Source organism: Rhinoraja longicauda, chromosome 1 (genome assembly GCF_053455715.1).
Source record: "Rhinoraja longicauda isolate Sanriku21f chromosome 1, sRhiLon1.1, whole genome shotgun sequence".
NCBI lineage: Eukaryota > Metazoa > Chordata > Chondrichthyes > Rajiformes > Arhynchobatidae > Rhinoraja > Rhinoraja longicauda.
The window spans coordinates 142,909,748-142,932,868 of NC_135953.1; the positions used below are offsets into that span (position 1 = coordinate 142,909,748).

Here is a 23,121-nt window from a genome sequence, read left to right on the forward strand (position 1 = left end):
ACATGTTTCCTGCCTCTAACATTCCAAAGAGGAAGAAAGATTCTAAGGGGAGTAAGAGGCAACCGTGGCTGACAAGAGAAGTTAGGGATGGAATAAAACTAAAAGAAAAGGTGTATAACATCGCAAAGACTAGCGGGAAGCCAGAGGATTGGGGAAAACTTTCAAAGGACAACAGTAGGTAACAAAAAGGGCAATACAGGGTGAAAAGATGAAGTACGAGGGTAAGCTGGCCAAGAATATAAAGAGGGTTAGTAAAAGCTTCTTTGGCTATGTTAAGAGAAAAAGATTAGTAAAGGCAAATGTGGGTTCCTTGAAGGCAGAAACAGGTGAAATTATTATGGGGAACAAGGAAATGGCAGAAGAGTTCAACAGGTACTTTGGATCTGTCTTCATTAAGGAAGACACAATCTCCCAGATGTTCTAGAGGACAGGGGGATAGAGGAACTGAAATAAATTTGCTTTAGGCGAGAAATAGTATTGGGTAGACTGATGGGGCTGAAGGCTATAAATCCCCAGGGCCTGATGGTCTGCATCCCAGAGTACTCAAGGAGGTGGTTCTAGAAATCGTGGACACATTGGTAATCATTTTCCAATGTTTTATAGATTCAGGATCAGTTCCTGTGGATTGCAGGGTAGCTAATGTTATCCCACTTTTCAAGAAAGGAGCGAGAGAAAAAACAGGGAATTATAGACCAGTTAGCCTGACTTCGGTGGTGGGAAAGATGCTGGAGTCAATTATTAAAGAGGTAATAACGGTGCATTTGGATAGCAGTAAAAGGATAAGTCCAAGTCAGCATGGATTTATGAAAGGGAAATCATGCTTGAATAATCTTCTGGAATTTTTTGAGGATGTGACAAGTAAAATGGATGAAGGGGAGCCAGTGGATGTAGTGTATCTAGACTTTCAGAAAGCCTTTGATAAGGCCCCACACGGGAGATTGGTGAGCAAAATTAGAGCACATGGTATTGGGGGTAGGGTGTTGACATGGATAGAGAATTGTTTGGCAGACAGGAAGCAAAGAGTAGGAGTAAACGGGTCCTTTTCAGAAAGGCAGGCAGTGGCGAGTGGAGTGCCGCAAGGCTCGGTGTTGGGGCCGCAACTGTTTACCATATATATTAATGATTTGGATGAAGGAATTAGAAGTAACACTAGCAAGTTTGTAGATGACACAAAGCTGGGTGACAGTGTGAACTGCGAAGATGTTGTTAGGAGGTTGCAGGGTGACTTGGACAGGTTGAGTGAGTGGGCAGATGCAAGGCAGATGTGGTATAATATAGATAAATGTGAGGTTATCCACTTTGGCAGCAAAAACAAGGAGGCAATTATCTCAATGGTTAGGTAAGGGGGAGGTGCAGCGAGACCTGGGTGTCCTTGTACACCAGCCACTGAAAGTTGGCGTACTGGTACAGCAGGCAGTGAAGAAAGCTAATGGCATGTTGGCCTTCATAGCGAAAGGATTTGAGTAAAGAGGTTCTTCTGCAGTTGCAGGGCCCTGGTGAGACCACATCTGGTGTATTGTGTGCAGTTTTGGTCTCCTAATTTGAGGAAGGACATCCTTGCTATTGAGGCAGTGCAGCGTAGGTTCACGAGATTAATCCCCGGGATGGCAGGACTGTCATACGAGGAAAGATTGGAAAGACTGTGCTTGTATTCACTGGAGTTTAGAAGGATGAGATGGGATCTTATAGAGACATATAAAATTATGAAAGGACTGGACAAGCTAGATGCAGGAAAAATGTTCCCAATGTTGGGGGAGTCCAGAATCAGGGGCCACAATCTTAGAATAAAGGGGAGGCCATTTAAAACTGAGGTGAGAAGAAACTTTTTCACCCAGAGAGTTGTGAATTTGTGGAATTCTCTGCCACAGAGGGCAGTGGAGGCCAATTCACTGGATGGATTTTAAAGAGAGTTAGATAGAGCTCTCGGGGCTAGTGAAATCAAGGGATATGGGGAGAAGGCAGGCACGGGGTACTGATTGAGAATGATCAGCCATGATCACAATGAATGGCAGTGCTGGCTCGAAGGGCCAAATGGCCTCCTCCTGCACCTATTTTCTAGTTTCTATGTGTAATGTGGGCAGTTTGTTCCATGGTTTATGATAAGCTGCTGTGAGTGATCACACTGTGCAATGTGGGCACCGCGTGTGATGCGGGCACCGTGTGTAATGGGGGCACCGTGTGTAATGGGGGCACCGTGTGTAATGGGGGCACCGTGTGTAATGGGGGCACCGTGTGTAATGGGGGCACCGCGTGTAATGGGGGCACCGTGTGTAATGGGGGCACCGTGTGTAATGGGGGCACCGTGTGTAATGGGGGCACCGTGTGTAATGGGGGCACCGTGTGTAATGGGGGCACCGTGTGTAATGGGGGCACCGTGTGTAATGTGGGCACCGTGTGTAATGTGGGCACCGTGTGTAATGTGGGCACCGTGTGTAATGGGGCACCGTGTGTAATGGGGGCACCGTGTGTAATGGGAGCACCGTGTGTAATGGGGGCACCGTGTGTAATGGGGGCACCGTGTGCCACTCACCGTCGTGCAGTCGCTTGGCCTCCCTCTGCAGAGCCAGCCCTGAGGCGTAGGCCTCGATGCAGCCCTTGCTGCCACACGTGCAGTCAGGCCCGTCCAGCGACACCATGATGTGCCCCAGCTCAGCCGCACAGAACATACTGCCGTGCACCAGCTCGTTGTTGTGGATGATGCCACCTCCAATCCCTGGCAGAACAACAGGGGGTGTTAGTAACCCTCAGTAACCCTCCCCCCCGCTAACCCCCTCCCTACACCCCCCCACTAACCCCCTCCCCACACCCCCGCTAACCCCCTCACCCACTAACCCCCACTAACCCCCTCCCCACACCCCCGCTAACCCCCTCCCCCCCCAGCAACCTCCACCCCCCACTAACCCCCTCCCCACACCCCCGCTAACCCCCTCCCCACACCCCCACTAACCCCCTCCCCACACCCCCGCTAACCCCCTCCCCACACCCCCGCTAACCCCCTCACCCACTAACCCCCTCCCCACACCCCCGCTAACCCCCTCCCCCCCCAGCAACCTCCACCCCCCACTAACCCCCTCCCCACACCCCCGCTAACCCCCTCCCCACACCCCCACTAACCCCCTCCCCACACCCCCGCTAACCCCCTCCCCACACCCCCGCTAACCCCCTCCCCACACCCCCGCTAACCCCCTCCCCACACCCCCGCTAACCCCCTCCCCACACCCCCACTAACCCCCTCCCCACACCCCCGCTAACCCCCTCCCCACACCCCCGCTAACCCCCTCCCCACACCCCCGCTAACCCCCTCCCCACACCCCCAGCAACCCAGTTGCTGTGTTTGGTCAGTAGAGCTTCTGGTCGATAACAGTAACAGTAATGCCACTGGAGATCAGACGTCTTGGTATTGTGTGTAGGTTTATTGTCCTCACTGAGAGACAGTGTCCAGCCTTGCCCCATGTCCGCTCCCGCCAGTCCTATCGCACACGGAGATCGTGGAGCCACGCAGGCTCCAACAGGCATTGTGGGTGGTTCACCATCCACGGGGGGCTCACCTGTGCCGGTGATCATCACCACAAAACATTCCACGCCTTTGCCACAGCCAAACTTCTTCTCTGCCAGAGCAGCACAGTTGCCGTCGTTGTCCAGCCAGACGGGCAGGTGGAGGGCGTCCGATATGGGGGTGCGCAGGTCCACGGACACCCACTCCTGGATGAGCTTGGTGGAGTGGAGAACCACCCCTTCACCGGGGTCCACCCGGCCTCCCGTCGACACGCCTGGCGAGAGGAGCACCGACACGGAGATCAGAGGCTGCAGCCGGCACACCGCCGGCACAGGCCGGGACATTGCCCGCTCACCACCGGCACAGGCCTGGACACTGCCCGCTCACCACCGGCACAGGCCGGGACACCACCGGGACACCACCGGCACAGGCCGGGACACTGCCCGCACACCGCCCGCACCCCGCCAGCACAAGCCGGGATACCACTCGCTCACCACCGGCACCCCACCTGCACAGGCCAGCCCACCGCCCCTCAGCACCGGCACAGGCCGGCACACCGCCCGCTCACCCCGGCACAACCCAGCAGCAGCCAGAACCCCAACAATCAAGTGTGGATCCTGTGCATCGTCTGGATCAGCCTGCCATGGGGGATTTATCAAATGCCTTATCAAAATCCACGCAGGCAACATCCGCCCTGCCCTCATCAATCACCTGCCTCACTTGCTCAATCATGTTCATAACACACGACCCGCCCTGTGAAAGAGGTGTCCCTAATTAGCCATTTTCTTCCAACTGCAGGTAAATCCAGTCCCTGAATCCCCTCCAACAGCTTCCCCGCCACTGATGAGGCTCACTGGCCCATCACTCACAGCTTTAGTCATTGCCAACCCCAGCTTTACCTGCAAGTCAGAAACGCAAACTCCACATGTAGGCCGCACTGTGGCTGGGAAACGGGTGAATTACACGGGTATACAAGGGTTAAAACGGGCTTCTCAGCACAATGGAGCTGTCTGCTAACATTGCGCATCGCTGAGAGAAACATCAGGTGCTTTGCAAAAGAGTTTGCTCATTTGCAGAGCCCGTAAATCACGAGGCGTCAGATTGTACAGCCTCAAGGACATACTGTACAATGGTGAGATAAGACAAACTTTTCTTTCCAGAGACATCTGTTTGACTAAATAACCCCTGTGCCCAGACTTAGTTTAAGCAAGGTCTTAAAGATGGCCGTAGAGTGTAGTGGTGGGCAGAGGCGTGGGTTTATTGCGATAACAAGCACAGTGTGAATGAGCTCACACCTCACTGCAGGCAGGGCAGAGAATGATGCAGAAACCACGTTCCCTGGCCAGGCCGCTGTTACACGAATCCCCAGTGTGTTGAAGAATGGTGCACGACCCATGCGGCACGGTGGCGCAGCGGTGCAGTTGCTGCCTTACAGTGAATGCAGCGCCGGAGACCCGGGTTCCATCCCGACCAAGGGTGCTGTCTGTACGGAGTTTGTACGTGGGTTTTCTCCGAGATCTTCGGTTTCCTCCCACACTCCAAAGACGTGCAGGTTTGTAGGTTAATTGGCTTGGTAAATGTAAAAATTGTCCCTAGTGGGTGTGGGATAGTGTTAGTGTGCGGGGATCGCTGGTCGGTGCGGACCCAGTGGGCCGAAAGGGCCTGTTTCCGTGCTGCATCTCTAAACTAAACCCACTGTTCGGTTGTTTAAATGTTTCATTTAAATTTATATAATTGAAATGTACTTTTGTCATCGTTGATCTGAATTTTCAAGACCCGAGAGCTGCAGTGGCGCAGCGAGTCGAGCCGAGCCACTGCCTCACAGCACCAGACACCCGGGGTTTCTCCAGGTGCTCCAGTTTCCTGACATGTCAAAGACGTGCGGGGTTGTGTGTTAATTGGCTCTCAGTAAATCGCCCAGTGTGTCGCGAGTGGGATAACATGGAACTACTGTGAATGGTCAGTGATCAGTGAGGACTTGGTGGGCCGAAGGGCCTGTTTCAGTGCTGTTTCTCTGAACTAAACCAAACCAAATCTGCTTTGATCATTGAACGTCTGACATAATACAAAATCACGAGAGGAATAGATCGGGTAGATGCACAGAGTCTCTTGCCCAGAGTACGGGAATCGAGGACCAGAGGACACAGGTTCAAGGTGAAGGGGAAAAGATTTAATAGGAATCAGAGGGGTAACTTTTTCACACAGAGAGTGGTGGGTGTATGGAACAAGCTGCCAGAGGAGGTAGTTGAGGCTGGGACTATCGCAACGTTTAAGAAACAGATGGATAGGACAGGTTTGGAGGGTTATGGACCAAGTGCAGGCAAGTGGGACGAGGGTAGCTGGGACATTGTTGGCCGGTGTGGGCGAGATGGGCTGATGGGGCCTGTTTCCACACTGTATCACTCTGGGACTCTATAATAGATAGATCAGCCATGATTGAATGGCGGAGTAGACGTGATGGGCCGAATGGCCTAATTCTGCTGTAAGGACGTGGAAATGAATGGGATTTTGTGATTCACACCCCCCCCCCCACCCGTAGAATGCTGTCCCTGACCCACGGCCCCACTCACCCACGGCCCCACTCACCCACGGCCCCACTCACCCACGGCCCCACTCACCCACGGCCCCACTCACCCACGGCCCCACTCACCCACGCCCAGGATCCTGCAGTTCAGCTTGACTGACTCTGCCGTTGCCTCTGTGCACATCTTCAGAATCAACTCAATCCTCTCATTGTAGGTTTTGGGATTGGCCTCGACATATTTTTTCATGATTTCACCCTGAAAGAAATAATTTATATTGTGAACGATCAAAGTCAATGCCCAGCTGAAGGTGCCCGGACAGAGCAGAGAGTCAACAGCAGCAGCTAATGTGACTCCAGCCCCGACACTGGTCCTGTAGTCCAGCCCTCCAACAGCAGCCCACCCACCCACCATCACTGCAGGGATCTCGACTCACCCACCCCCCCCCCCAGCCCACCCTCACTGCAGAGACCTCCGCTCACCCACCCCAGCCCACCCCTCCACCCCACCCCCCCCCCCAGCCCACACTCACTGCAGGAATCCCAGCTCACCCACTGCCCCCCCCACACACGGCAGGGATCCCAGCTCACCCACCCCCCCACCCCAGCCCCCTCTCACTGCAGGGATCCCAGCTTACAATCCCCCCACCCCACCCAGCCCCCTCTCACTGCGGGGATCCCAGCTCACCCCCTTCCCCTCCCCCACCCACACGGCAGGGATCTCCGCTCACCCACTCCCCCCTCCCACTCCACCCAGCCCCTCCTCACTGCAGGGATCTTCGATGCTGAGCCCCACAGATTGGAACAGCCCCAGGTAACTGCTGCCGTTGTGTCCACAGCAGTGACCTCCCCACCCAACCCTCCTCTGAGCCTGTCAGGTTATCCACTTTGGCGGCAAAATCAAGGAGGCAGATTATTATCTCAATGATGGCGGATTCGGAAAAAGGGAAGTGCAAAGAGACCTGGGTGTCCTTGTACACCAGTCACTGAAAGTAAACATGCAGGTACAGCAGGCAGTGAAGAAAGCCAATGGCATGTTGGCCTTTATAATAAGGATTTGAGTTTAGGAGCAAAGAGGTCCTTCTGCAGTTGTACAGGGCCCTAGTGAGACCACATCTGGAGTATTGTGTGCAGTTTTGGTCTCCTAATTTGAGGAAGGACATGCTTGCTGTTGAGGCACTGCAGCGTAGGTTCACGAGGTTAATCCCTGGGGTGGCGGGACTGTCATGTAAGGAAAGATTGGAAAGACTGGGTTTGTATTCACTGTCCGGGCCTACACTGTCCGGGCCTACAGCGACCCTGGGCCTAATACGGGACATGGGCGGTCCCGTACGGGACAAACCAATTTAGCCCAATATACTGGATGTCCCGGCTAACCCTAGTTCCCCTTGAAGCAGAGGAGGTAGAATAGTACAGCAGGGGAACAGGCCCTTCAGCCCACAAAGACTGTGCTGAACATGATGCCACCATCACATCTGCCTGCAAGTGATCCATATCCCTCCATTTCCCGCATTTCCATGTGCCTATCCAAAGGTCTATTGTATCTGCCTCCACCACTACCCCCAGCAGCACGTTTCAGGCCCCCACCACCCTCTGTGTAAAAATAACCTGCCCCACACATCTTTCAACTTTGCCCCTCACATAGTTATGCCTTCAAGCCTTTGACATTTTCACTCTGGGGAAACAGGTTTGGTGTACCCTATCTATGCCTCTCATCATTTTATATACTTTTATCAGATCTCCACGCAACCTCCGATGTTCCAGAGAAAACAATCGAAGTCTGGCCAACCTCTCCCTGCAGCTGATACCCGTAATCCAGGGTCCAGCATTCTGGTAAACCTCCCCTGCACCCTCTCCCTGTAAATAATGAGGCAGTGCAGCGTAGGTTCACCAGGTTAATCCCCGGGATGGCGGGACTGTCACATGAGGAAAGATTGGAAAGACAGGGCTTGTATTCACTGGAGTACAGAAGGATGAGAGGGGATCTTATAGAGACATATAAAATTATGAAAGGACTGGACAGGCTAGATGCAGGAAAAATGTTCCAAATGTTGGGCAAGTCCAGAACCAAGGGCCACTGTCTAAGAATAAAGGGGAGGCCATTTAAAACTGAGGTGAGAAGAAACTTTTTCACCCAGAGAGTTGTGAATTTGTGGAATTCTCTGCCACAGAGGGCAGTGGAGGCCAATTCACTGGATGAATTTAAAAGAGAGTTAGATAGAGCTCTAGGGGCTAGCGGAATCAAGGGATATGGGGAGAAGGCAGGCACGGGGTACTGATTGTGGATGATCAGCCATGATCACAATGAATGGCGGTACTGGCTCAAAGAGCCAAATGGTCTCCTCCTGCACCTTATTTTGATGTTTCTGTTTCCTATCCCATCACCTCCGTGCCCAGTCTCCACTGACGACCCTTTCTGCCGCCTCCAATGCTCCCTCCCTGTGCCACAGCGGCTCAGACTTATCCTCTGTCAAACTCCTCACAGCCATCGACACATCCCCTGCATTTCCACGTGCTGCCACCTCCCCCCCCACCCCCCCCTCCCCACCCCTCTCCACTCTAGTGGCCATTGTGCAGGCACATTCATCCTTGACTGCCTTGGAGTGTTTTACTGTCATGGGACCAACTCAGTGACACAGAACCAGTCGTCATAGAGTGATACAGTGTGGAAACAGGCCCTTCAGCCCAACTCGCCCACACCGGCCAATATGTCCCAGCTACACTAGAGCCATACAGTGATACAGTGTGGAAACAGGCCCTTCAGCCCAACTTGCTCACACCGGCCCACAATGTCCCAGCTACACCAGTACCAGCTGCTGGTGTTTGGCCCATAGCCACCTAAACCTGTCCCATCCATGTACCTGTCTGTTTCTCAAACGTTGCAATAGTTGCTGCAGAACTTCCCAGGTACCACACACATGTGGACAGAGCGTTGTGCAGTGTGTGTGGGACTGGGCGAGCCTGCACGAGGGAAGGGGCATTACCTTCATGTCGATAATGGCCACCCGCAGGTTGGTTCCACCCAGGTCCATGGCCAGCGCACACTGTATCTCCAGAATGTGGTCGATATCCTGGGATCTGCACTCCTTCACTGGAGGGAAGCAGAACTTCTTCTGCAAGGGTTCGTTGATGTCTATTGACTTCAGAAACTTCAGGATCCGAGGAACAGCATTTCCATCACCGTATATTTTTGAGCTGGAAATGGAATGATATTCATTTTTACTGGTTTGCTGGCAATAGTTCCACACCGTCGGTGGAGAAGGCATTGCCCTGCCCCTCCCTGCAGCTCAAGGATGGATTTAACAGGGTGGCGCAGCGGTAGAGTTGCTGCCTCACAGCGAATGCAGCGCCGGAGACCCGGGTTCCATGCCCACTACGGGTGCTGTCTGTACGGAGTTTGTACGTTCTCCCCGTAACCTGCGTGGGTTTTCTCCGAGATCTTCGGTTTCCTCCCACACTCCAAAGGCGTGCAGGTTTTGTAGGTTAATTGGTTTGGTAAATGTACAAATTGTCCCTAGTGTGTGTAGGATAGTGTTAATGTGCGGGGATCGCTGGTCGGCGCGGACCCGGTGGGTCGAAAGGGCCTGTTTCTATGCTGTATCTCCAAACTAAACTAAAGGTATGTAGGTTAGTTGGCTTGGTATAAATGTAAATTGTCCCCAGTGTGTGTAGGATAATGTTAATGTGCAGGGATTGTTGGTCGGCATGGACTTGGTGGGATGAAGGTGGTTTCTGCGTTGTACCTCCACACTAAAAACTAAAACAACTGTGGCACAATTATCCATGTCAGGCAGTCAGGCAGCTTGGAAACAGACCTTTGGCCCATCTTGCCCACACCAACCAACATGGATTATTTCCCTTAATATTATCTGCCAGAGCTATCCCCCGACCAGCAGTTTTAGCCCATGTGAGCGGCTCAGTCTAAACTCAGGATAGGCTGAAGGAAGTAATACTCACACCCCTGCCCAGAATGGACCCGTCACCGCCACGCCCCTCACGTACGACCACGCCACGCCTGGTACCCTCGCCCTCACGTACCACCACGCCACGCCTAGCACCCCCGCCCCTCACGTACCACCACGCCACGCCTGGTACCCTCGCCCTCACGTACCACCACGCCACGCCTAGCACCCCCGCCCCTCACGTACCACCACACCACGTACCCTCGCCCTCACGCACCGTCACACCATGCCTAGCACCCCCGCCCCTCACGTACCACCACGCCACACCCGGCACCCTCACGTACCGTCACTCTGGCACCCTCGCCCTCACGCCCGACACCCTCACATACAGTCACGCCACACCCGGCACCCTCAGGTACCGTCATGCCACGCCCGGCACCCTCACGTACCGTCACCCTGGCACCCTCGCCCTCACGTACAGTCACGCCACACCCTCACGTAGTCACGCCACACCCGGCACCCTCACGTACCGTCACCATGCCACGCCCAGAACCCTCGCGTCTCACATACCACCACACCACGTCTGGTACCGTCACGCCACATCCCATACCGTCACTTGTCAAGCACCGTCACGTGCCACGCACCGTCACGCCACCTCGGGTACACTCGCCCATCAAACTCAGTACACCATCACATCACGCCAGGCACTGCCCGTCACGCACCGTCTGGCCACGTCCGGTACCGATGGCCGTCACGGCAGGTACCTCCCATTACGTGCTATCATATCACGCCCAGTACCGCCAGTCACGGACGGTAGTCACGTTACGTCACATCACGCTGCCACGTGCACAGTGCACCGGAGGCAAGGTCTTCCCGGGAGCCGGTCCCACACATGAGCCCATTTCCTCGACACCCTTCCAGAAGGAATGGGTGACGTATCAGGTTGAGGTCTGAAGAAGGGTCTCGACCCTCCCATTCCTTCTCTCCAGAGATGCTGCCTGACCCGCTGAGTTACTCCAGCACTCTGTGTCCATGTTCTCCAGAGATGCTGCCTGACCCGCTGAGTTACTCCAGCACTCTGTGTCCATGTTCTCCAGAGATGCTGCCTGACCCGCTGAGTTACTCCAGCACTCTGTGTCCATGTTTTCCAGAGATGCTGCCTGACCCGCTGAGTTACTCCAGCATTTCGTGTCTACCTGAGATTTTAACCAGCATCTGCAGTTTTTTCCGACAAGGGAAACCGCAGGGACGTACCAAGGGTATAACTTGCCAAACTGAAGCTGCAGGGCCTGCATGATCTTGTTCTGACTGTCGGCGTTCCGCACATGGAGCACATTCTCACCTGTGGGTGGGGAAGGTCAGCACAAAGGTCAGCGTCCACCGAAGCAAAACGCAACCGTTTCATGCACAGAAACAGAGAAAGAGAGAAACGCGGAGAAACACGGAAACAGAGAAACACGCAGAAACAGAGAAACGTAGTAACACACAGAAACAAGAAACTCAAAACAGACAGAAACACACAGAGAAACATAGAAAATAGGTGCAGGAGGAGCCCATTCGGCCCTTACCCTGCCAGTGGGGGGCTCAGTGCCCGGTGTCAGTAACCCTTGCCCTGCCAGTGGGGGGCTCAGTGCCCGGTGTCAGTAACCCTTGCCCTGCCAGTGGGCCCAGTGCCTGGTGCCAGTAACCCTTGCCCTGCCAGTGGGGCCCGGTGCCAGTAACCCTTGCCCTGCCAGTGGGCTCAGTGCCAGTAACCCTTGCCCTGCCAGTGGGGGGCTCAGTGCCCGGTGTCAGTAACCCTTGCGCTGCCAGTGGGCCCAGTGCCAGTAACCCTTGCCCTGCCAGTGGGCCCGGTGCCAGTAACCCTTGCCCTGCCAGTGGGCTCAGTGCCAGTAACCCTTGCCCTGCCAGTGGGCTCAGTGTCAGTAACCCTTGCCCTGCCAGTGGGGTCAGTGCCCAGTGTCAGTAACCCTTGCCCTGCCAGTGGGGTCAGTGCCCGGTGTCAGTAACCCTTGCCGTGCCAGTGGGCCCGGTGCCAGTAACTCTTGCCCTGCCAGTGGGCCCGGTGTCAGTAACCCTTGCCTTGCCGGTGGGCCCGGTGTCAGTAACCATTGCCGTGCCGGCAGGCCCGGTGTCAGTAACCCTTGCCCTGCCAGTGGGCCCAGTGCCAGTAACCCTTGCCCTGCCAGTGGGCCCGGTGTCAGTAACCCTTGCCTTCCCGGTGGGCTCGGTGTCAGTAACCATTGCCGTGCCGGCAGGCCTGGTGCCAGTGCCCGGCGTCAGTAACCCTTGCCGTACTGGCAGGCCCGGTGCCCAGTGCCCGTAACCCTTGCCCTGCCAGTGGGCACAGTGGCAGTAACCCTTGCCGTGCCGGCGGGCCCGGTGCCAGTGCCTTTACCTGTTTCTCTGCCGGTCTGGCGTGTGCCCAGGTTGATGACGGGCGTGCCGAATGCCCCAGCCTCACGCACCCCACAGCTGCTGTTGCCGATCATCAGCCCCGCGTGGGCAACCAGCTGGATGAACTGGTCAAAGGGAATGTGCTTCACGGCGTGGAAGTTGGGGTTCTTCTCAATGCCCTTCTTTCTCATCACCCGCACCATCTCCTTGCTTCCTGCAGACACACGGTAATGCGGGATACACACAGCTCAGTCAGCAAGGTGCAGCGTACATCTTTACAGGTGAAACCACAAACCATTGTAGACACAAAAAGCTGGAGTAACTCAGGTCAAGCAGCATCTCTGGAGAGAAGGAATGCGTGACGTTTCAGGTCGAGACGATTCTTCAGGGGAGGGACAAAGATAGGATGTAGTCGGAGACAGGAAGACAGTGGGAGAACTGGGAAGGGGAGGGGATGGAGAGGGAAAGCAGGGACTATCTGCAGTTAGAGAAGTCAATGTTCATACCGCTGGGGTGTAAATTGCATAGGCGAAATATGAGGTGCTGTTCCTGCAATTTGCGCTGGGCCTCACTCTGACAATGGAGGACGCCCAGGACAGAAAGGTCAGACTGGGAGTGGGAGTTGAAGTGCTGAGCCACCGGGAGATCAGGTTGGTTAAGACAGACTGAACAGAGGTGTTCAGCGAAACGATAGCCGAGCCTGCGCTTGGTCTCACCGATGTACAGTTGACACCTGGAACAGCGGATACAGTAGATGAGGTTGGAGGTGGTGCAGGTGAACCTCTGCCTCACCTGGAAAGCCTGTCTGGGTCCTTGGATGGTTCACTGAGAGCAAGGTTAACATTTACAGTTGCAACCTGAGGTATTGACAAGTACATGAACCATTTCAGCAGTGTTCAGCACAGACATGCCGGGCTGAAGGGCCTGGTCCTGTGCGGTTTCATTCCAGTGAGTCTCTTTTGCATCCTTTCCAAATTAATGTCATCCTTTCCCATAGCTGAGTCAGCAGAACTGCATTCACTACTCAAGTGTGGTCTCACCAGCGACCATCATGTCCCAACTTTTGTACTCAGTACCCTTCCCAATGAAGACAAATGCCTTCTTCACCACCCTGTCCACCTGACTCTCCACTTCCAGGGAACCGTGCACCAGATCTCTCCACAGCTCCACCATTTACAGAGTGAGCCTTGCACTGCTTTGACATACTACATTGCAATTAAAGTATTATTTATTCTTGTTTCAAAATATAGGTAATAAACATAACTGGTGTTGAAAAAAATAACTGCATGCATCGCAATCAGTGTTGTAGAGAGGTGGGTTAACAATAGGGTTGCCAACTTCCTCACTCCCAAACAAAGGACACAAGGTGACGTCACCGCCCCGCGCCACCTCACCCAGCTAGCGGCCAAGTGCTCCCACTCCACCAATGGTGGCCGCCCGGGCCGGGAAGCGGGTTGCCACGCAACCTCTGTTAGGCGGCGCCCGGGCCTCCGGGCCTACACTGTCCGAGCCTACAGCAGCTCCTGGGCCTACAGTGTCCAGGCCTACAGCGGCTCCCGGGCCTACATGGTCCAGAGGCCACAGTCTAAGAATAATGGGGAGGCCATTTAAAACTGAGGTGAGAAAAAAACATTTCACCCAGAGAGTTGTGAATTTGTGGAATTCTCTGCCACAGAGGGCAGTGGAGGCCAATTCACTGGATGAATTTAAAAGAGAGTTAGATGGAGCTCTAGGGGCTAGTGGAATCAAGGGGTATGGAGAGAAGGCAGGCACGAGTTACTGATTGTGGATGATCAGCCATGATCACAATGAATGGCGGTGCGTACAGGCTCGAAGGGCCGAATGGCCTCCACCTGCACCTATTTTCTATGTTTCTATGATATTCCAGCACTCAATTATGTGGGTAGGTGAGAACCTTGACCTCCAGGTTCAAGAACAGCTTCTTCTCAGCAACTATCAGGCTCTTGCACACCGCACAACACTAACTGTGATCTTCTATGGACTGTGACACTGCGGACTTTGGTTTTGTACTATTCTGGTCACTGTGTGTTACTGATGAATCATTCATTGCATTATTGATTAGTAAACATTTATCTGTGTTATTGCATTAATGGGCCTGTAAAGCTGCAGCATTGTTCCGTTGCCAGTACTGAAGATAATTAAACATTCTTGACTTGGAGGAGAGAGAAGAGTTGGGAACAAATTGGACAATTCCCTGTTCCCCAATCCCTGCAAATTCAATCATAGGCCATTCCTCCCGTCACTTTGCACCTATGCAGCATCAAATCACCCACTTAAAGACTCTGCTATCTTTAAGAGCTCTATCTAACTCTCGCTTGAAAGCATCCAGAGAATTGGCCTCCACTGCCTTCTGAGACCCACTTTGGAGCAAAGTTTCTCCGTGTTTCTGACTGAACTAGTCGAGTCGGAGTGTCCCGTAACAAGCTCACAGACACTGGCGTGGGCAGGATAGATTGACCAGAGACTGGCATTGATGTAGTTCATGGTGCTGGGGGCAGGATAGATTGACCAGAGACTGGCGTTGATGTAGTTCATGGTGCTGTGGGCGTGGGCAAGGGCAGGACAGAGGCCAGAGACTGGCGTTGATGTAGTTCATGGTGCTGTGGGTGTGGGCAGGATAGATTGACCTGAGACTGGCGTTGATGTAGTTCATGGTGCTGGGGGCAAGGGCAGGACAGAGGCCAGAGACTGGCGTTGATGTAGTTCATGGTGCTGTGGGCAGGATAGATTGACCTGAGACTGGCGTTGATGTAGTTCATGGTGCTGGGGGCGTGGGCAGGATAGATTGACCAGAGACTGGCGTTGATGTAGTTCATGGTGCAGAGAACAGACAGAGGTAGCGTGGAACGGACTTTTGTTCAGGAGTTCAGCTGTAAATGGGCAACAGCTGTCGCCTCTGGAACTGGTCTGTTGCACTGGGATAGACCATTCTGCTCCTACCTGGCCCTCACTTTCCAAAATGCACCTGCACAGAGCAACAGGGAAAATCGTTCTCCTGTCAACCCGCTCCCAATGCCTTTGTCACTTCCCAACTAGCACATCTCACGAAACTTCACTCGCCACCGCATTGCCCAGATGCTGCCACACTTAGACAATAGGTGCAGGAGGAGGCCATTCAGCCCTTCGAACCAGCACCGCCATTCACTGTGATCATGGCTGATCATTCACAATCAGTACCCCGTTCCTGCCTTCTCCCCATACCCCCTGACTCTGCTATCTTTAAGAGCTCTATCTAACTCTCGCTTGAAAGCATCCAGAGAATTGGCCTCCACTGCCTTCTGAGGCAGAGAATTCCACAGATTCACAACTCTGAGTGAAAAATGGTTTTCCTCATCTCAGTTCTAAATGGCCTACCCCTTATTCTTAAACTGTGGCCCCTGGTTCCGGACTCCCCCAACATCAGGAACATGTTTCTTGCCTCTAGTGTGTTCAATCCCTTAATAATCTAATATGTTTCAGTAAGATCCCCTCTCATCCTTCTAAATTCCAGTGTATACAAACCCAGTCGCTCCAGTCTTTCAACATACGACAGTCCTGCCATCCCGGGAATTAACCTTGTGAACCTATGCTGCACTCCATCAATGGCAAGAATGTCCTTCCTAAAATTTGGAGACCAAAACTGCACAGTACTCCAGGTGTGGTCTCATTAGGGTCCTGTACAACTGTAGAAGGACCTCTTTGCCCGTATACTCAATTCCTCTTGTTATGAAGGCCAACATGCCATTCATTGGCTTTCTTCACTGCCTGCTGTACCTGCATGATTACTTTTAGTGACTGGTGAAAAAGGACACCCAGACTTGCTAACATCTGCACGTTTAACAACAGCATTAAAATTAGTAGAACCACTTGGCACATCTCATTGTTAGGAAGGAACTGCAGATGCTGGCTTACGCCAAAGATAGACACAAAGTGCTGGAGTAACTCAGCGAGACAGGCAGCATCTCTGGATGGAAGGAATGGGTGACATTTCGGGTCGAGACCTTTCTTCAGAGCGTTATTTAGCTGCTATTCCAACGATAAATCCAAACATACCGGCTGTCAATTTTAAGTCACCGACACGCTTTGAATGTCAGCTCACCTGCATCAATGTTGGGAAACAGGATCAAGGTGCATTTGCCAAATATTATCAGAGCATCGAGCATAAGCTCAAACATCTTAACGGAATGCTTAATGTTAGTGGTGACCGGATGTTGTAGAGCCACAATGTACTCCCGAGACTTCACATCTTCACCTACAAAAGCAGAGCAAGGTCGGCATGAAGGATGAGAACATTCACAGCAAGCACAGTACAGATGCAGTTAGAAACATAGAACATAGGTGCAGGAGGAGGCCATTCGGCCCTTCGAGCCAGCACCGCCATTCATTGTGATCATGGCTGATCATCCACAATCAGTAGCCCGTGCCTGCCTTCTCCCCATATCCATTGATTCCACTAGTCCCTAGAGCTCTATCTAACTCTTTTACATTCATCCAGTGAATTGGCCTCCACTGCCCTCTGTGGCAGAGAATTCCACAAATTCACAACTCTCTGGGTGAAAAAGTTTCTTCTCACCTCAGGTTTAAATGGCCTCCTCTTTATTCTTAGACTGTGGCCCCTGGATCTGGACTCCCCCAACATTGGGAACATTTTTCCTGCATCTAGCTTGTCCAGTCCTTTTATAATTTTATACTTCTCTATACGATCCCCTCATCCTTCTAAATTCCAGTGAATTGTAACAAGATAATCAATGTTATTCACTTCACCTGTCAGTGGTCATAATGTTTTGGCTGATCTTTTACATGATTCGGTTACAAACCGGTAGAAGATTTTGTTATAAAAACAATTGTGTCCCTGGGGAAATGGGGATTAGAGATCGTGGGGACTGGGGTCTGTGGGGATTAGAGATCGTGGGGACTGGGGTCCGTGGGGATTAGAGATCGTGGGGACTGGGGTCCGTGGGGATTAGAGATCGTGGGGATTGGGGTCCGTGGGGACTGGGGTCCGTGGGGATTAGAGATCGTGGGGACTGGGGTCCGTGGGGATTAGGGGTCCGTGGGGATTAGGGGTCCGTGGGGATTAGGGGTCCGTGGGGATTAGGGGTCCGTGGGGATTAGGGGTCCGTGGGGATTAGGGGTCCGTGGGGATTAGGGGTCCGTGGGGATTAGGGGTCCGTGGGGATTAGGGGTCCGTGGGGATTAGGGGTCCGTGGGGATTGGGGTCCGTGGGGACTGGGGTCGGTGGGGACTGGGGTCGGTGGGGACTGGGGTCGGTGGGGACTGGGGTCGGTGGGGACTGGGGTCGGTGGGGACTGGGGTCGGTGGGGACTGGGGTCGGTGGGGACTGGGGTCGGTGGGGACTGGGGTCCGTGGGGACTGGGGTCCGTGGGGACTGGGGTCCGTGGGGACTGGGGTCCGTGGGGACTGGGGTCCGTGGGGACTGGGGTCCGTGGGGACTGGGGTCCGTGGGGACTGGGGTCCGTGGGGACTGGGGTCCGTGGGGACTGGGGTCCGTGGGGACTGGGGTCCGTGGGGACTGGGGTCCGTGGGGATTGGGGTCCGTGGGGATTGGGGTCTGTGGGGACTGGGGTCTGTGGGCAAATGGGGGGGAAACTAACACTCACATGAAAACTGTTATTGTTCCCCCAAAGGCATTTACATAACTGTGTTTATTTTTATTGCCGGGAGCTGAAAGGCGTCATGTTGCATTTGGTCTCTTGCCAATTCCAGGGCTCCTGCGGTGAAAGTAACAGCGAGTCTTGAACAGAAACGTGTCTGATCCACAGGACAATAGGTTTGGTCACACCTTCTGTTCTCAGCTTGCCAAGTTCCAAAGTAGCTTTAAAGTGATGCAATGAAAGTCATGTTCTAACAAATTAGGTCCTTGTAATACAATGTGTATTACAATAGGAAGGAACTACAGATGCTGCTTTACACCAAAGATAGACACAAAGTGCTGGAGTAACTCAGTGGGTCTGCCACTGAGTAACTCCAGCGCCACGTGTTTAATTTAGTTTTTAAGCACCACATATATGGAACAAACTCCCAGAAAACTGCAGGTCCACTGCAACTCTGTCTTTTAAATCGAGGCTGAAGACTTTTCTGTTTGACGTTGCCTTTTATTAAATCAAATAATTATTCATTTCTTACACTGCACTGTAACTTTTATTCTCGTATTTTATACCTATTTTAGCTTGTTTTTATTTTCTATTCTCTTTAATGACTGTTTTTAATTGCTTTTAATTGCGCTTTAATGTTTTATGTAAAACTTTGAATTGCCTTGTTGCTGAAATGTGCTATATAAATAAACTTGCCTTGCCTTGTGTCTATGTTCCTTGTAATACAGTGATCCTTAATTCATTGATCGTGTTAAACCTAATCAGCATTGTGGGAACACGCATTACAGCAGAACAGCACCTCATATTTCGCTTGGGTAGTTTACACCCCAGTGGTATGAACATTGACTTCTAACCAGATAGCCACTGCTTTCCCCCCCACCCCCTCTCTCTCTCTCTCTCCATCCGCTCCCCCTTCCCAGTTCTCCCACTAGTTTTACTATCTCCGACTACATCCTATCTTTGTCCCGTCCCCTCCCCTGACTTCAGTCTGAAGGGCCTCGACCCGAAACGTCACCCATTCCTTCTCTCCCAAGATGCTGCCTGACCCGCTGAGTTACTCCAGCACTCTGTGTCCATGTTCTCCAGAGATGCTGCCCGACCCACTGAGTTACTCCAGCACTGTGTCCATGTTTTCCAGAGATGCTGCCTGACCCGCTGAGTTACTGCAGCATTTTGTGTCTACTTACAGCAGAACCACCTGTCCTATGAGGGAGAGGGAGAGGGTTGTGATGGGCGGTACTCACACAACCAGGTCTGCAGGATGCCCATGTAATCCTTGGAGTGTGCGGTGAGCAGCTTGTCGTAGGAGGGGCAGCCAGAGAGCAGGATGCGGTCGTGTTCCTCACACATGGCGATGAGGTGCTGCTCGGCACTGCGGGTACAGCACACGTGGTAGTGCGCCAGCTTGGTGATGGCGTGGCGGATCGAGTCGTCGATCGTCCCACTCACCTCACCCCCCTCGATGTGCAAGATGCGAATGTTCATCAAGGCAGCCGAGGTGGCCACAGCTAACGCGTCAAACCTGTCCCCGTGAACAATCATCACGTCCGGCTGCAAGCGGATCAGCACGTCGGGCAGCTTGACCAGAGCGAGGCCCACCGACTCCACCATGGCCGCCTCATCCTCACCCCGCACGATCGTGTGCAGCCTGGTGTTAATGTCAAAGTCATCCTGTTCAATCATACGGTACGTGTTCCTGCAACAAGAGGAATACATGAGAGGATGTACACCGGGTGGCGCCACCAGCACTGGCTGCCTCGCCAACAGTCTGCCCGTCCTTTCTACTGTTTTTCATTATTTTAAGTATGTGTTAAAGTATGTTTTAGTGTTCCTTGGTTTGTTGTATGTGGGGGGGTGGGGTGCGGTTGGAGGAAACTATTTTTCAATCTCTCACCTCGACGGAGATGCGATCTTTCTCCGTGTCGTATCTCCGTCCCCACTGCGGTCTAACATCGTGGACTGGTGCGGCCTTTCCTGGAGACCGGCACGGCGCGGACGTTAACATTGTGGAGCTGCGATCCTTTGCCGAGGATGGACTGTGGAGAGCTCCAACCGCGGGGCCTGTGGACTTTAACACCGTGAAGCCCGCGCGCGGTCTCTGGTAAGAAGAGGCCAACTCGGGAGCTCCACGCCGCGGAGAGTTTCAACCGTCCCGACGCCGGAGTTTCGATCATCCCAACGTGAGGTCTCGGACAGTCGGCTCGGCAGCGGCGACTGCGGACGGTTCAACAGCCCCGACCGCGGGTGAACAAATAGGAAGATTATTGAACTTTATTACCTTCCATCACAGTGAGGAATGTGGAATCCGCTGGGGTGGATGTTTATGCTAAATTTTATTTTATGTGGCTGTGTGTCTTGTTGCTTTTTACTTAGTATGGCTGTATGATAACTCAAATTTCACTGTACCTTAATTGGTACACGTGACAATAAACTGAATCTTGATTAGATCGGGTAAACCTGAAACGTCACCTATTCCTTCCTTCCACAGATGCTGTCTGACCCACCGAGTTCCTCCAGCACTTTGTGTTTACTGTACATTAATTATAAGTACAAGTGAATGGATACTTCTGCTGGAAGAGCTACAGAGACTCTTTCCCAGAGTAGTGGAATCGAGGACCAGAGGACATGGGTTTAAGGTGAAGGGGGAACGATTTAATAGGAAACTGAGGTAACTTTTTCACACAATGGGTGGTGGGTATGGAACGAGCTGCCGGAGGAGGCAGTTGAAGCAGGTACTATCAGAGCGTTTAAGAAACAATTAGACAGGTACATGGATAGGACTGGTTTTGAGGGCTATGGGCCAAGGATGGGACTAGTGTAGATGGGACATGTTGATCGGTGTGGGCAAGTTGGGCCAAAGGGCCCGTTTCCACGCTATATCAATGGACAGCAAGTTCTGTCCCGTTCCTTGCTGTGTTGACCTTTTGTGCAAGGATTGAGGTGTGACTCTGGCTCTGCTGCAAGTTCAACACCCTCTCTGGCACTTACAATGACTAACTTCAAACTAACATTGGCTTCCAGTGAAACAGTGACCTAAACAAGAGGCTCTTGTTGGGGCTGTTTGACTAATAGCACCAACTACCACATAACTTCAACAGCCTGAAATAGAATCACGCATAACTTCATAAACTTCTTTATCCAGAGAATGAGGAGAATGCAGAGTTCATTACGAAGGCTGTGGCGGGGCAAATGGCAGGTAAAGGGGAGGGGTGGATAATCTCAGGAGGGAAGGAATGGAGGGCACGCCTGAAAATTGTCTTTTTCAAAAATCATTAACGGTTATGTTTAAGAGCAGGGTTTTTATTTTGAGATTATTCACTGGAGTTTAGAAGGATGAGAGGGGATCTTATAGAAACGTATACAATTATAAAAGGACTGGACCAGCTAGATGCAGGAAAAATGTTCCCAATGTTGGGGGAGTCCAGAACCAGGGGCCACAGTCTAAAAATAAAGGGGAGGCCATTTAAAACTGAGGTGACGTTTTCACCCAGAGAGTTGTGAATTTGTGGAATTCTCTGCCACAGAGGGCAGTGGAGGCCAATTCATTGGATGAATTTAAAAGAGAGTTAGATAGAGCTCTAGGGGCTAGTGGAATCAAGGGATATGGGGAGAAGGCAGGCACGGGTTACTGATTGTGGACATGCCATGATCACAATGAATGGCGGTGCTGGCTCGAAGGGCCAAATGGCCTCCTCCTGCACCTATTTTCTATGTTTCTATTATGCACACCAGTACAGTGCCATTTTTTCATTTTCCAGCCACAAGATACATATTTACTAATCGTGCACACCAGCACCATTTTGTCTACAAAAAAAGCAGAGTTTAAAAGACAATGCAGTCAGCATTGAATCTCCACCCATATCACCAGAGGTCAGCCATGAAACACAAAGCTCGGTGGCTCAGCGGTAGAGTTGCTGCCTTACAGCGAATGCAGCGCCAGAGACCCGGGTTCCATCCCGACTACGGGTGTTGTCTGTACGGAGTTTGTACGTTCTCCCCGTGACCTGCGTGTGTTTTCTCCGAGATCTTCGGTTTCCTCCCACACTCCAAAGATGTACAGGTATGTAGGTTAATTGGCTTGGTAAATGTAAAAATATTGTCCTTAGTGGGTGTAGGATAGTGTTAATGTGCGGGGATCGCTGGTCGGCGCGGGCCCGGTGGGCCGAAAGGGGCCTGTTTCCGCGCTGTATCTCTAAACTCTAAAATCTCTGGTAATCTAACCCACCCGCGAGCTTGGAGCATTGTTGAACTATCGGAGGCTGTTGGTATTGTGTCCCACACACTTAATTACTTGTTGACTTCATGCAATGTTGTAATAAATGTTATAACTGAACTCTACGAGCGTTGCAGGGCGCAGGGACTGGTGAGTTCCGGGCTTCAGCGGATCCCGGGAGGAGAGGAGAACCTGATGCAGAAACATTGGGATTTCCAAACAGTCAGATAGTGGATTATCAGAGTTTAAGCACACAAAAGCTAGTGCCCTGGTATAAATCCAGATGCCGCTGGCTGGCAATTTTTGTGAAAAAGGGAGGTGAGTGCGTGAGCCTCCCCCTGCCAGTACATCACCTCTGCATCATCAAGACTCTTGCAGTGCCTCCTCGTGGCAACACATGGTCACTGGGGCCACGTTCAGTCCCCGGCTAAACTGCGTGGGGATCTCGGAGGAACTCTGGCCCCCAGAGATGCGACGTGCGGGCCCACCGGCATGTGGACACGTCCTGACGTCCATCAACCAGGTCCCAACGATGGGTTAAATAGCATCCCGCCCGCTGCCTTGTGGGTAAGGTTCAGGAGAGCCAAAGGCACTGGAGCTGGAGACCCTAGAGACGGCCGGCTGACCCCTCGTGCGTCCGCCTTCCGGCAACTCCTGCAACCGAGTAGGCCCAGACGTAGCAGTTCCTCTGGAAACAGCCTACCAGGTGGAGAGGGCAATGCAGATGCTGGGCAAGTTTGTATTCCCATTTACCTGCCCAGGCTCAGCGGCCAAATCAAATGGAGAGGACACTTCATCCTTGCTGGGCACAGTGAGATGTAACCACGGATGAAAAATCCCCCTCTCCAAGCAGGACAACGCCAATCCGCACTGTCCCGCAGACAGACGCATGCCAGTACAGTACCACACAGAAGCCCAATGCGGCTGTCACAGTCCTACAAAATGTCACAACCTTTAATGAGATACAAACCAATTCT

The 23,121-nt window shown here is 52.7% G+C and overlaps 1 protein-coding gene across 2 annotated transcripts in view; it reads right to left on the reverse strand.

Moving 5' to 3' along the window:
- The window catches only part of gne (glucosamine (UDP-N-acetyl)-2-epimerase/N-acetylmannosamine kinase), a 42,546-nt gene that overhangs the window by 9,417 nt on the left and 10,008 nt on the right, over nucleotides 1-23,121 (reverse strand). For both annotated transcript variants that reach the window (XM_078407837.1, XM_078407843.1), the window contains exons 3-10: nucleotides 19,176-19,627; nucleotides 16,416-16,568; nucleotides 12,318-12,530; nucleotides 11,174-11,261; nucleotides 9,002-9,212; nucleotides 6,147-6,276; nucleotides 3,549-3,770; nucleotides 2,531-2,713 (exon numbers count right to left, since the gene is read on the reverse strand). In XM_078407837.1, the coding sequence (XP_078263963.1) occupies nucleotides 2,531-2,713; nucleotides 3,549-3,770; nucleotides 6,147-6,276; nucleotides 9,002-9,212; nucleotides 11,174-11,261; nucleotides 12,318-12,530; nucleotides 16,416-16,568; nucleotides 19,176-19,627 (1,652 nt within the window). The remainder of the gene's footprint in view (nucleotides 1-2,530; nucleotides 2,714-3,548; nucleotides 3,771-6,146; nucleotides 6,277-9,001; nucleotides 9,213-11,173; nucleotides 11,262-12,317; nucleotides 12,531-16,415; nucleotides 16,569-19,175; nucleotides 19,628-23,121) is intronic.